Below are 14,041 nucleotides of genomic sequence, written 5' to 3' on the forward strand. Positions count from 1 at the left end.
TCTCCTAAATAACTTCGAGGACTAGGAGACTGACGAGGATAAATATGAGGCCACATAGTTTATATTTTTAATGAATATTTTTATTTTGCAATGTTGTAAAATAAAAAAATTATAAAAATATTTAAGTTTTTTTAAATTTATTGTTTGGAACTGCCAATTTAATTTAAAACCATTACAAAGGCTTTACAAAGTAAGGCGGTCAACTTTTGGTGCCAAGCAGGAAATAAAATTTTGTAACGGCCAAAATTCAAAGGGCAGTTACACATGCAGTTACAATTAAAATTTTTTAAATCAAAATAAAAAAAAAATAGGTGGGAATATTAATTTTGATTAGCCCTTACAAATGCCGTTACAAAAATTATTGCTATGGTAAGTTATACCATCCGTTGTAAAAATAGTTACAAAAATGAGTCATCTCATAAATTCAGGTCAAAAAATGCGATATTTTTACATTCGAGCACCCTATTCATACCAAATTTAAATAAATTCAAATTCGTGTCCATTAAATCATATCAGACGGTATGATTTTAAATCACATGGTTTGATTTAGAAATACACCGTCTTAATGGATTACTATTATATTCAAGGAACGATAAGTCGAAATCCATTTAATAGTAATTGTGACAGCTAGATTAACCCATGCAGTTCACCATTGTAAGATGGCAATTATATCAATGTAACACCAACATTTATGAATATACAAATTTATTGCTCACTGCGTACATTTATCAATGTCACATATTTTTTTTATTTTTTTAATGTATTTCAATTATATTATTCCACTACAATGATACGTTTCCACAATATTAAATCGTCGAAAACGGCATTTCTTTAAAAATAATTTCAATTAAAATAATTAATTATTTGGAACACTCTTTGTACCGAAAATGAACAAAACGACGTCGTATCCATATTTGATAACGACTTTTGTAACTGCTTTTTAAATGGTTACCTTAGACTGCATATTTTGTAATGGCTTTTGAAACGGCCTTTCAAGTATTTTAACTCTCTTTGGCACGGCTTTTGGAACGGCTTTGGCCATTCCAAAAATTATATATATATAATACTTGGTTAATTTTTCTTCTTCCCCTCTTACTATTCGTCCCTATTCTCTCTCTCTCTCTTCACTCACGCCGCCCTCCCCCAACATCGCCTGTATTGCTGCCACCGCCAGCCACCACCTGCCCCACCTCTCTCTCTCACTCTACCTCTCATTCTCTCTCTTTCTTCTTTTCCCCCTCCCCTACCACCGTCTCCACCTCCACCACCGTCCGAACCATCAGGTGAGTGCCGGCCATTTTTTTATTTTTTTCTTTAATTTTATTATAATTTTAGGTGTAATATTTATTCTTAAATGTGTGAAATTTTAGCAAAAATTTAAATAAATTTACATTTCAGTAATTTTAAGAAAAAAATCTACATTATTAAAAAAATTCAAATTTTAAAAATTTTAAAAAAAAATTGCCATTTTTTTAAATTCTATAATTTATGATGATGATGATGTTTGGAAATTTCAGAATTTTTTTTGGGAATTTCTGTAACTTCAAAAAAATTTCAGAAATTTTTCATAATTTCTGAAATTCTTTTTAATTTCTGTAATTTTAAAAGAAATTCAGAATAGTTCAATAATTTCTGGTACTATTTTTTAATTTCTGTAATTTTAAAAAAACTCAGAAATTTTCCATAATTTCTGATTTTTTTTATTTTCTGTAAATATCTGCATTTTTTTGTAAATTTTCGCAATTTTTTTGTAATTTTTTATGTGTTATTTTTTTAAACATGTATGTATTTTTATGAATTTAAAAAATATTAAAATATAGCATAACAATAGGTTTATAAAAAAACCTTAATAGAAATTTTGATTAAATTATTTGAAAATTAAGGACTACAATGCAATTTTTTAGAAAATTATGCACCTAAATAAAATTTTAAGGAAATTAGAGGGTCTTAATTTAATTTCAAAAAAATAGAAATTTTATGAATTATTAGAAACTTAAGGACTAAAATACAATTTTTAGAGAAATTTATGCACCTAAATGAAATTTTTCGGAAATTAAAGGACCTTAATGTAATTTTAGGAAAATAAAAATTTAAGAAAATTTAATGAAATTATTAGAAAATTAAGGACTACAATGCTATTTTAGAGAAATTATGCACCTAAATGAATTTTTTAGTAAATTATGCAATTATTAGGCAAATTACAAAAAAATATAATTTATTCAATAATAAAATACAATTATGTGTTTTTAATATTAATAATTTTATAAATTGTAGATAATGATGATCTGTGCTACGCCACCACGGGCCTTGGTAGTGGTCGGTGCCTTAGTCGCATCCCCTGTCGTGGCCTCTCAGCCCTCCCTGGGGATGAGCTAGCAGATGCACCTCCAAAGGGAGTGTCCCATCCTCAGAGGGAGTGTCCCAGCCCCCGCCCATTCCTGTAGGCTCCACCGTAGTGGGGTTAGATGCGGCGGGTGCCAGTAATTCACAATCCCCGGCTCAGTTGTGGGATGCACCACCACCGCTAGCGCCGCTACTTCCCCTAGTGGCCCAAAGGCGTTACATCAGCCTCCGGGATGTGAGGTACATAGAAGAATTTATTTAATTATTTTATATTTTTGAATTGATTTTAACATTTCATTGTTATTTTCAGGTCCGATCACAATTTTCACACAGCCATCAATGCTGTGCTCAAAAGGCATTACCCGCATCACTGGGCCACCATCTCGCAGATTTCACAGGAGCACTAGTTATTCTGGTTCTAGAAGTTGAAGGTAAATATAATATTATCTAATGTTAATTGAAATTTATATTTTTTTTATCAAATAATTATAATTTTTTTATTTGTCATTTTTTAGATGTCGTACTGGTAGGACTGCGACGACGAGAGCATGTTCAAACTCCTCAAGTCGCAGGTGGGGAAGTACTTGCAGAAGCGATTTGCTGACACTTGGAACCATTTGGTCCGACCGTTGTGGTTGGCCGAGGAGATCTGGCACCAACTCCTGGAGTTTTGGTCGAGCCCATAATTCTAGGCACAGTCAGCCAAAAATAAGGTCAATCGGGGAGCAAACTTAGAAGCAGCTACGACCGTCTACTGCGAGGGTCGTCATCCGTTGGGTTGCACAAGCGAAAGATGGTAAGTATTTCAACTCATATTAGTAATTTTATTTAATCTTTTATATTTCTAATCATTTTTTAAATTAATTATTGAACAAAAAACACGACTCAGACGCCCCGTCACTCAAATAGAGGTGTTCGAAAAGGTCTACAAAAAGAAGGACGGTCAGCGGAGCAGCCTGAGTGCGGAGGAGGTCACGGTAAGTAATTAAATTTTTTTACATAATTTATTCTTTTAATTGTAATTTTTTTATCTAATTATTTAACATGTTTGCAGGACATATTTTTTAGGATGATGGAGGAATGTTAGAGACAGCACAACAGCAATTAAGAGCCTCTATTGTCGTCTAAAGGCTCCATGGCCCCGGACGAGTAGTAGGTCCAGATATCAGCAGCGGGCGACCGGAAGAAGGGCCGAGTATTCGGTCTCGATTTCGAGGCCCACCACTCGGTTGCTGAACTATTGCAGGCTAGCCATTTGACTAGTCCATTGCCCTCGCCACCACAGTCGCAATGCCCCGACATAGATGATCGAGTGTTGGCCCTCGAGCGCTACATCAGAAGCATTGGTCCCAACTGGCTCGATCTTCTAGTGTCCGAGCCTCCAACTGATCCCCCGACACCCGCCGGTAATGACGACGAACACGTGGTCGTTGGGGATAATAATTTATATTAGCATTTTCTTTTCTGTATTTTGTAATAATATTTTTATTTTTATAATTAAATTATTTTTTTTTGTTATATTATGTATTTTTTTATATAAATTCATTTAATTAATTTTATAAAAATATATATTAAATAAAATAAATATTAAAATATATTAAATAAAGTAAATATTAAATAAATAATATTCGTAACGGCTTTTGTAATCCACCAAGAACACATAAAATTGTTAGGCTAACAAAGATTGTGCTAAAATCAGTTATCAATTTTCCAAAAAGTCGTTTCAAAAATCGTTACAAAAATAGTGAAAAAGGCTGTTACAAAAGCAGTGACAAAAACAAATACAATGTAATTCAACACCGTTACAAAGTGTATTACAAAAATCATTCTAAATATTATGCACAACCATACCTAAATGTGTTACAGAGGCCGTCACAATAACAATATCAAATTCAATAGAGTCGTCACAAAAGCAATTTCAAATTTATTTTTTTCAATGTCACCATGTTTGTAACTTCCACTAGAGGCCGTTCCAATGGCCGTCACAAATTGTAACGGCTTTCTGTGAAGCCGTTATAAATTTTTTGTAACGCCTCGTTTAGCCACGGTAGGCCTTTCCGTTACAGCAGCGGTTACAAAAAAATAAAAAAGTTCTTACAAAAGCCGTTCCAATAAAATAATTTTTTCATAGTGAAAAACCAAATCCGATTACTAAATTGCAGTTTTTGTTTACTAGTCCAAGTTTAATCCAACCCGCTCTTAACCCGCTAATTATGGTACGCTTTGGGTTGGGTTAGTCGGTTGGGGCAGCCCGATGATTTTGTTGGACACCCTTGTATAACGATGCTGATAATATTTAGGAGCATATGCGTAATTTTTTTTAAAAAAACAAATAATAGTGATTTGTGAAATGATGTTGACGTATCTAATGAGTGTATATATAATTATCCAAAAAATAGAAATGATTTGTGTAGACAAATCATATATCATATATATATATATATAAATGTAATTATCCCAGAAATATATTAGTAGTGCGTAAGATCTAATTACTTTATATTCATTTCTTGTTTACAAAGGTAAAGGACACTAACTAGGTTGTCTCCAATTGAACACTAAAATATATTTTGAGCATAATGAAGTACTACTTGTAGAGTTTGATCACCAACTCTAACAATTTCGATTTACTAATTAAGGTAAAGATGAACGATTAATGAAGTTTTATTATAACAAGATTGCAAGAATTTCACACAGGCTGCAGCTGTAAGTTGTTGGGGGCGTCGCCTTGGTCGGAAGATGATACATTCTCGCGTTTCTCGGCAGCAGCATTCATCTGCTGAGTCTCTGGGGGGCTTACGACCGTGTCCTCCGACGTGCTGAAATCCGACAGGTGATGCTGCATCTCTCTGTGTTCTTGGCATATGGCGCACCAGTGGAGGCAGCAGTGCACCAGGCATGGATCGCAAGGCGAATCCTGCAAATTTTTTACATTGAAATTTCAACTAGACAAAGATTTCACGGTTTTAGTTAGAGTTTTCAAAGAATATTGGATTTTCTGTTACAAATACTATCGCGGCTTCTGTTCTTTTTAATATACACATTAGAGCCGTGCAGACCTGATTTTTGTACACGTGGCGTGTATATACTGAATGGAACAGAAGATGCAACAGAAAATCCAATCTGCAATCACTACACTCATCTCTACAAAAGATAGGGAGAATCGAACGCGATCACCTTCAAATGGTATCTTCTCTGCAACAACTGCCGGCCCATGCCGGTGTAGATAGCACACACCCACCAAGCAAACAGCAACCCCTCGGTGAGAAGACACACCGTGTCGGGGTCAATCATGCCCTGAAATGCTGCTGTTGCTGCAGCAGCTGCAATGCCACCTTCGATGCATACCGCATGACCTATGCATGCTCTTTCTGAAGAGATGTCATCGTTCAAGGCCGCAACGTTGCGTCCGAATTGTACACAAGGGCAAAAGAACCCGGTTAGGCCTGGAACAAGGAACATTGATTAACTATGATTTTTAAACTGTGGTCGTTTATACGATATCGGGAATAAAGATACATTACCGTGCTTATTACTACAACATCAATTTCTACGATATCGAGAGAAATTAATTGGTCTCAAGTGATGTTAAAGCAGGTAGCTTACAACTATCGGCATCCTCGCAAAAACCAAAAATCCCAGTAGCCCAATCTTCGTCTGCAGGCGGAATGTAGCTTGGCGGTAAAACTTGTCCACATTGCTCACATATTCGAGCATGCAACTGTTAAGACAAGAACGTATTGTCGGAAATTGCATTAACACTGGTACGTACGGTACGAGAATAGCCAAACACTGTAATTATATATATAAATATATATATATATATATATTATTAAAATTACGGGACTAAAATTGAAATTCGTATTTACCTTATCGACATCAATTGCTTCATTGAGCTCACCAGGAGTGATGTTCTGCCCGGAATGATGATCCTCATTTAGCTTCACGTATGTCCCCTCCGCCATCTCTAATTATTATTTTTATTTTACGTACCTTCAATATATATATATATATATATATACACATTTATATATCATTATTAAATCAGAAAAAATAAATAAATATTTCTCGATCAAAATAAAAGAATTGAATGAGGGTTGAGAGAGGAAGAAAAAACCTTAAAAATGGGGGAAATAGCTGCACTGCAGTAGCAAGCATGGAAAAGAGATCGTCAGAGGATTGTGAAATTGTACACACAGAGGGGCTCTTATTTTTATTTTTTATTTTTTTGTTTTTTTGGTTTTTCGAGATTGGAATGTTGAAAAGGATAAAAAGAGGTAGAATGATAATAGCAGTTAAGGTAGTTTGGGTGTCTGTATATAAGTGAGATATTAATAGCAAATTTTGGGTGGAGTTCTTTGCCACCAATCATCCTCTCGAAGTTTAAGACATATCAGCCATCTGTATACCTTAAGTAGGAGTTATATAGATTGTTTATAAGTAGAATTAATTACATTTAAACCTTTTTCTTAAAATATAAAGTTATATTTTTTTTGTGAAAAATTTCAACCGACTGCTTTATAATATTGTAAACGAGCAGATTACCTTCTATAAAAAAGAAAAATAACAATTTATTTATCTATATTTTTTAAATTCTGCAATTTGTCCCCTGTATTTCTTAAAATGAAACAATTTATCTTTTTAGATAGGGAGGTAAATTACTTTATTTTAAAAGCACAGGGGGTAAATTGCTATATTTTTTTCATAGGGGGCACTACACAAAAATCATTTTATTGGAACGACTTTTTTTTTAAAAAATTTGTAACGCTTTTTTTTTTTTTTTCTGTAACGACTAGGCCTACTGTGGCTAAACGAGGCGTTACAAAGCATTTGTAACTGCTTGTCAAAAATTTGTAATGGCTGATGTAACGGTCTACCGTAGCCATTACAAAACTAGTGACATGAAAAAAAATTAAGTTGGAACGGCTCTTGTAGCTGCTAGGTTGGATTTGCTATAAATGTTACTATAACAACCTTTGTAACACATTTGGGTATAGTCTTGCCAGATATTTGGAACGATTTTTGTAATGCTCTTTGTAATTATTTTGTATTATATTTGTATATATTTTTGGCACTGCATTTGTAACTACTTTTTACATTCATTTGTAATGATTTTTGAAACTGCCTGGTATTTAATTTGTAACTGTTTTTGGCACATTATTTGTAACGGCCTGATGATTTTACATTTTATTGGTGCAGTTACAAAATTTATTATTTTTTTAATATATTTTATATTTATTTTATTTAAATTTGTTTAATATATTTTAAAATCTACTTTATTTAATATTTTTTTTTGTAAAAGTAAGTAAATAAATTTATATAAAACACATATAATATAAATAAATAATTTAATTATAAAAATTAAAATATTATTATAAAATTATACTTTTACAAAATACCAAAAAAACATCCTAATCTAAATTATTATTCCCAGTAGCTGCGTGTTCGTTGTCGTTGTCGTCGTCGTCGTCGGGTGCCGGGATCAGTTGAAGGCTTAGGCGCTAAATAATCGGGCCAGTTGTGATCGACGCTTCTGATGTAGCGCTCGAGTGCCAATACCCGATCATCTATGTTGGGGCTCTGCGGCTGTGGTGGCGAGGAAGCAGTCGATTGGGTTACTTGGGATGGTCCAGCGATCCAATGGTAGGCCTCGGAGCTAAAACCAAATACTCGGCCCCGGCCACGACCTCGACTGGGTGGCGAAGCACCGATCGTCATTATCTACAATATAAAAAATCATTAACATTCAAATATATAATTGTATTTTATTATTGAATAAATTATATTTTTTGTAATTTGCCTAATTACATTAAGGTCCTCTAATTTTCTAAAAATTTTATTTAGGTGCATACTTTTTCTAAAAATGCATTGGCGTTCTTAATTTTTTAATAATTTCATAATTTTTTTTTTATTTTCCTAAAATTAGACTAAAGTCCTGCATTTTTTTAAAAATTTCATTTAGGTTCATAATCTCCCTAAAAACTGCATTGTAGTCCTTTAAATTTTGTGATAATTTCATGAAATTCCTATTTTCCTAATATTATATTAAAGTTCTCTAATTTCCTAAAAAAATTTATTTAGGTCTATATTTTCCCTAAAAATTACATTGTAGTCCTTTAATTTTTTAGTAATTTTATGAAATTCCTATTTTCCTAATATTACATTAAAATCCTCTAATTTCCTAAAAATTTCATTTAGGAGCATAATTTCCCTAAAAATTGCACTGTAGTCCTTAATTTTCTAATAATTTTATTAAAATTTCTATTTTTCTAGATTACATTAAGGTCCTCAAATTTACAGAAAATACATATATATTTGCTAAAATTACATATAAAGTTGAGAAAATTACAGAAAATTATACACAATTGCATAAATTTACAGAAATCACAGAAATTGAAAACATTAGAAATTATTATAAATTTTTGAATTTTTTTTAATATTACAGAAATTAAAAGAATTTCAGAAATTATTCAAAATTTCTGAAAAATTTTAAAATTACATAAATTAAAAAAAATAAGAAATTATTGAAAAATTTCTGAATTTTTTTTTAAATTACAGAAATTCCCAAAAAAAATAAAAAATTATGAAATTAGGCAAAACTTTTAGAAATTTACAGAAATTAAAAAAAAAATTAAATTACAGAAATAAAAAATTACACACTAATTCTACAAGTATTACAAAATTTACATGAAAATTATACAAATTTTAAAATAAATCAAAGAAAAAATACAAAAGAAAATGGGGACTTACCTAGTGGTGGGGGCGGGGAAGGAGGGCAAAGAAGATAAAAGGGCAGAAAGAGAGAAAGAGAGAGAGAGAGCAAGAGAGAGAGAGGGGTTAGGCAGGCGGGAAACGAAAGGGAGAGAGAAGAGTAAGGGAAGAGAAAAAAATTTGCAAGACATGTATATATATATTTTTGGAGCGGCCATAGCCGTTTCAAAAATCATTCAAAAGAGTGTTACAAAATTCAAAATGTTGTTATAAAAGCCGTTACGAATTGTGTAGTGTAAGATATTCATTTCAAAAGCTGTTATAAAAAATCGTTGCAATATAATGATACAATGTCATTTTAGTGATACTCGTTACAAAAGTCGTTACAAAAATCATTACAATTAATTAATTAATTTTATTGAAAATTATTTTAAAAAAAGATGCCATTTTCGACGATTGATGTTGTAGAAACGTATAATTGTACTGTAACAATATAATTGAAATAAATTAAAAAAAATTATTTGATATTGATACATGCACGTAGTATGAAATAAATTTGTATACTCATAATTATTAGTATTACATTGATGTAACTATCATCTTACAGTGTTGAACTGTATGGGTTAATCGAATAGTCAAAATTAAGATCCAACTGTCAGATATGATCACACTTGTAAAATAATCCATTTGGCCTTAGTTGTAACCTTATTAGGTATATAGATTTCGACGTATCATTCTTGGAATGTAAATTTGGTATGAATCGGGTGGCCGGATGTAAAGATATCATATTTTTCAATCTGAATTTTTGAAATGGCTCATTTTTTGTAATGGCTTTTGTAATGGCCATGTAATTTACACTTGTAACAGCATTTAGAACAACATTTGTTACGGCCAATCGAATTTAGAATTCCCACTATTTTTTTAATTTATCCGACATTTTCCCGCCTTTATTTGGAACGACCATTGTAATGATTTTCTAATTAGAACGACCGTTCCAAAAATTAAGTTATTTTGTAACGACTTATATAACGGTCGTGTAATTTACACTTGTAACGACCTTTGAAACAACATTTATAACGGCCATATCGAATTTAGAATTCCTGCTTTTTTTTAATTTATCCACCATTTTTTCACCTTCATTTGGAACGATCATTATAGTGGTTTTCTTATTAGAACGACCATTCCAAAAGTTAAGTTATTTTGTAACGGCAATTGAAACTCTTCATGTTCCGTTATTTTGTAATGGCTGTTGTAATGTCCTCTAATAAAAAAAAGTTGTTTTAATTGTTACGGTTTTTATAATTCCATCTTTTTGTACATTTTCTGCTGTTTTTCACACTGCCATTGTAATGGCTCCTAAAATTCGTTACCAAAAAATCGAGCCATTACAAAAATCATAGAAATTTAGTAACAACCAATAAATTATAACGGTTTTCCGCACACCACAAATTTGTAACGCCCAGATAAAAATATTTTTATCACCCCTGAATGACGTCAGCACGTCCAATCCGTTACAATGGTCGTTACAAAACACACGTGTTTTTATAGTGGAGGTAATTTGCTCATTTGCAATATTACAGGGGGTAAATTGTAGTAAATCCTACTTTTTTCAAAAAAACAAATAGTAAATTAAAATTACACTTACACTCCTGCTGAAATTTCTCGAGTTAGAGGGGGTGCAAGTATAATTTTAAAATTTTGTTTGCGAAAAATATAATTTAACATTTTAAAGAGAATCTTAAGTGTAATTAACTCTAGTAAGTATGCATTATATGATAATATAAGGTTTATTAACAAATTACTTTTTTACCCTTACAGTATATTAAAAAAAGATAATAAAGCATTTTTTTCTGCTTTCCCCTTACCTCACCTTCTGACTTAACCTCCACATTCTTCAGACGTAAATTTAGAGTATCACTATAATCCAGAAGCAACTTTGCATAGTTCAGAACATATTGAGCAAGTGGATGAGCCTCACCATTCTGTATTAATTATTCTTCTTAAATTGTATTTTCAAACTCCACATAGTTTTAGTAACGGCCTCGCCAACCCAACCAACACACCCTTGGCCTCACTACACACCTTATCACTTGCATCTTCATCCATGAATAGTTCCTGTAGACCCAACCAAAATTGGCTCACATAAATGTTTATCACTAGATAGACAATGGGGAGGGAAGAAGAAGGAAAGGGGGCATTGGGGAGGAAGAAAATGGGGGGGGGTGATTGTAGGGGAAGACCAAGGAAGGGGGCGACGAAGGGGGAAGAAGACTTGGGGTGGTGACACTCGGGGAGGAAGACCAGAGGAGAGGGGTCAGGGCAGGGGCGGGAAAGAAGGTGAAGAGATGCACGAAGAGGAAAATATAAGCGTCTTGTCCCACCAAGCCTGCCGAGCCAAAGAATTAAACCTCGAACCTATTGTTGATGACAAGATTGCATATGCTTTTAATAATTCATCTCGAAAGACCCTTTCGTATATTGCCCCGACTATACAGAATGGTGAAATCATTGTACATCCGACATTGGAATCTATTCAAACTGGATCTCGTCGATGGAGATCTACTGCAGTAGGGTACTTCCTAGGGAAACGACCCTATCTTCATCATCTGAAGGAGTATGCCAAATCAGTCTGGCCTGCATTACGGGAGGTTACTGCGACAACAAATGTGTTCTTCTTCTTTCAATTCAAAATGATTATTGACATTGAGGAGGTTATTCAGGGAGGGTCGTGGTTGTTTCAGGGACAACCTATAGTTCTTTAGAAATGGGAACCTGGAATGGTGATGAGGAAGTCCCTGTATGGATTAGATTACGTCATCTCCCAGTAGAATTATGGACGGAAGAGGGGCTCAGTACGGTAGCTAGTGGTGTGGGAAAACCTTTGTACCCGAACGCTATTACGAGAGCATGCACGAGACTGGATTTCGCTCGTGTATGCGTGATGCTTGATATAAGTTCCAAATTGTCGAGGCACATTATTATCATGACTCCGGATGAGGATGGAGGGGAAGCCCCCTGCAAAGTGGACGTAGAGTACGGGTGGCTACCACCCAAGTGTACCAGCTGTATGACGCTGGATTATAGTGCCAAGGACTGTATGGTGAATAAAGTCACTAAAACAGGGAAGCATCCAATTTCTGTTTATGTGCCGAAAGGGATGTCCCTCGACCGTCCAATTAGGTGATGGATAAGAGCCAATCAACGAGTACAATTGTGCAAATCGAGAATCGTGAAAAACCAGCAACAGTGAGGGGTCTGATCGCGAGGAAAAGGGTAAGGCCATTATGACTTATAATGCTTTTGATGTCTTACAATTGTTTGATAATGCAGATGAATTTTCTGGGGGTCCTAAAGCATGCAGCCCCATAGCTATTATACCATGTTGAATGTGGGCATATGGAATGTACGTGGCCTGAACAAAAGAGACCACCAACTAGCTGTCAAGGATCTAGTTGCAGAGTTCAGGTTATATTTAATTGGTCTTCTTGAAACGCGTGTTCATTTAAATAATGCTTTCCGTATATAATCATTCTTGTTGCCTCAGTGGAAGTGGTTTGTTGATTATGTAACGGTTGGTAATCGTATTTGGCTAGCATGAGATGATAATTATTTGGATGTTGATGTGCTTGCGTTGGGTCCTCAATTTATCCATGCACGAGTCAATTTTAGAACTGCGCATGAGCCTCTGATTATTACTGTCATTTATGGTGCTAATGAGGTGGCTGAGAGGAGGGAACTATGGGAGTCCTTGGAATCTTTTACCCCCTTGTGGCTAACATTCCATGGATGGTTGGTGGGGATTTCAATGCGGTAAGGGACCTCAGTGAAGTTTGTGGTATGTCGGGGGATATTAGGATGGCTATGGATGAATACAACTCATGTATTCAGAATGCTGGTTTATTACCATTACCTATGCAGGGTGAATGGTTCACGTGGCACATTGTAGTGCAAGTCCACGCAATCTATGGAAGAAGTTGGATCGGATTCTCACTAATGATACTTGGACGAGGAGATACCGAACTCTATTCTACACGTGTCTTGCCCCTCGGACTTCGGATCACTCGCCTATGGTGATCTCGGGGGATACTCAAAGACACTTCGGAGGTATGTTTAGATTTGATAACTACCTTACACTCTCACCGGTTTTATTCCTAGTGTGCAGAATATTTGGTAGCACAAGGTAGTTGGAATTCCCATGTATGCGATCACCCAAAAATTGAAAGCCTTGAAACCTATATTTCGAGAACAAAGAAAGAATAAGGGAGATCTTTCGCATAACGTCCAATTAGCGAAAGGGTTCCTTGATATGACACAACAATTGGTTAGCTTGAGTAGACAAGATGAGGTCCTCTTATTTTTGGAGCACTGTTGTAGGTTGGTTTACTCCAAGGCAGCCAAATTGGAGCAGATTATGCTACAACAAAGGGCTAAGATGCGATGGATGAAGGGAGGTGATCAGTGCACATGAATCTTCTTTCAGAAGATAGCACAAAGACGAGCTGCGAGAAAGATCCTTCAGATTAATGATCCTCATGGTACTACCCTCACCGAGCCGGATGCAGTGGCACATGAATTCGTCACGTACTTTCAGTCTTTGTTGGGAGGTAATCGGCGACAGGATGTTATTGACCTCCGGCACTTGCCCATGGAGGAGGCCTTGCATCTTACTAGGCCATTCACTCCAGAGGATGTGAAGATTGCTATCTTTGATATTGCGGATGATAAGGCCCTAGGGCCAGATGGGTTTTCGTCGGCTTTCTTCAAGGTTGCATGGCCTGTGGTGGGAACTGAAGTCACTAGGGCCGTACTGAATTTCTTTGCTACTGGGAGACTCCTGAAGCAAATCAATAGCACAATCTTGGCGCTTATTCCAAAGCTACACACCCCTTCTACTATTGCTGACTTTCGCGCTATCTCCTGTTGCAATGTTCTTTATAAAGTTATTGCTAAACTCATTGTCCAACGATTGAGTATGGTGCTGGAAAAGCTT

At 34.7% G+C, this 14,041-nt stretch overlaps 1 protein-coding gene and 1 long non-coding RNA gene across 2 annotated transcripts; one reads left to right on the plus strand and one right to left on the minus strand.

The window, feature by feature from the left end:
* The first annotated feature begins 1,103 nt into the window (after window positions 1-1,103).
* LOC105173292 (uncharacterized) lies at window positions 1,104-3,861 on the plus strand. Its single transcript, XR_848726.3, has 6 exons — window positions 1,104-1,283; window positions 2,275-2,583; window positions 2,654-2,774; window positions 2,859-3,139; window positions 3,233-3,320; window positions 3,398-3,861. It is a non-coding gene; the product is annotated as an uncharacterized LOC105173292 (long non-coding RNA).
* A 1,063-nt stretch (window positions 3,862-4,924) lies between these two features.
* On the minus strand, window positions 4,925-6,553 carry LOC105173293 (cell number regulator 6). Its single transcript, XM_011094987.3, has 5 exons — window positions 6,458-6,553; window positions 6,210-6,333; window positions 5,947-6,061; window positions 5,518-5,786; window positions 4,925-5,257 (listed from the first exon to the last, which is right to left on the minus strand). The coding sequence occupies exons 2-5, from the start codon at window positions 6,303-6,305 to the stop codon at window positions 5,030-5,032; spliced, it is 708 nt and encodes a 235-aa protein (XP_011093289.1). The 5' UTR covers window positions 6,306-6,333; window positions 6,458-6,553; the 3' UTR covers window positions 4,925-5,029.
* Between the last annotated feature and the right edge of the window lie 7,488 nt (window positions 6,554-14,041).

The sequence above is a fragment of the Sesamum indicum genome, linkage group LG11 (genome assembly GCF_026168435.1).
Source record: "Sesamum indicum cultivar Baizhima isolate 11 linkage group LG11, ASM2616843v1, whole genome shotgun sequence".
NCBI classification, from domain to species: Eukaryota; Viridiplantae; Streptophyta; class Magnoliopsida; order Lamiales; family Pedaliaceae; genus Sesamum; species Sesamum indicum.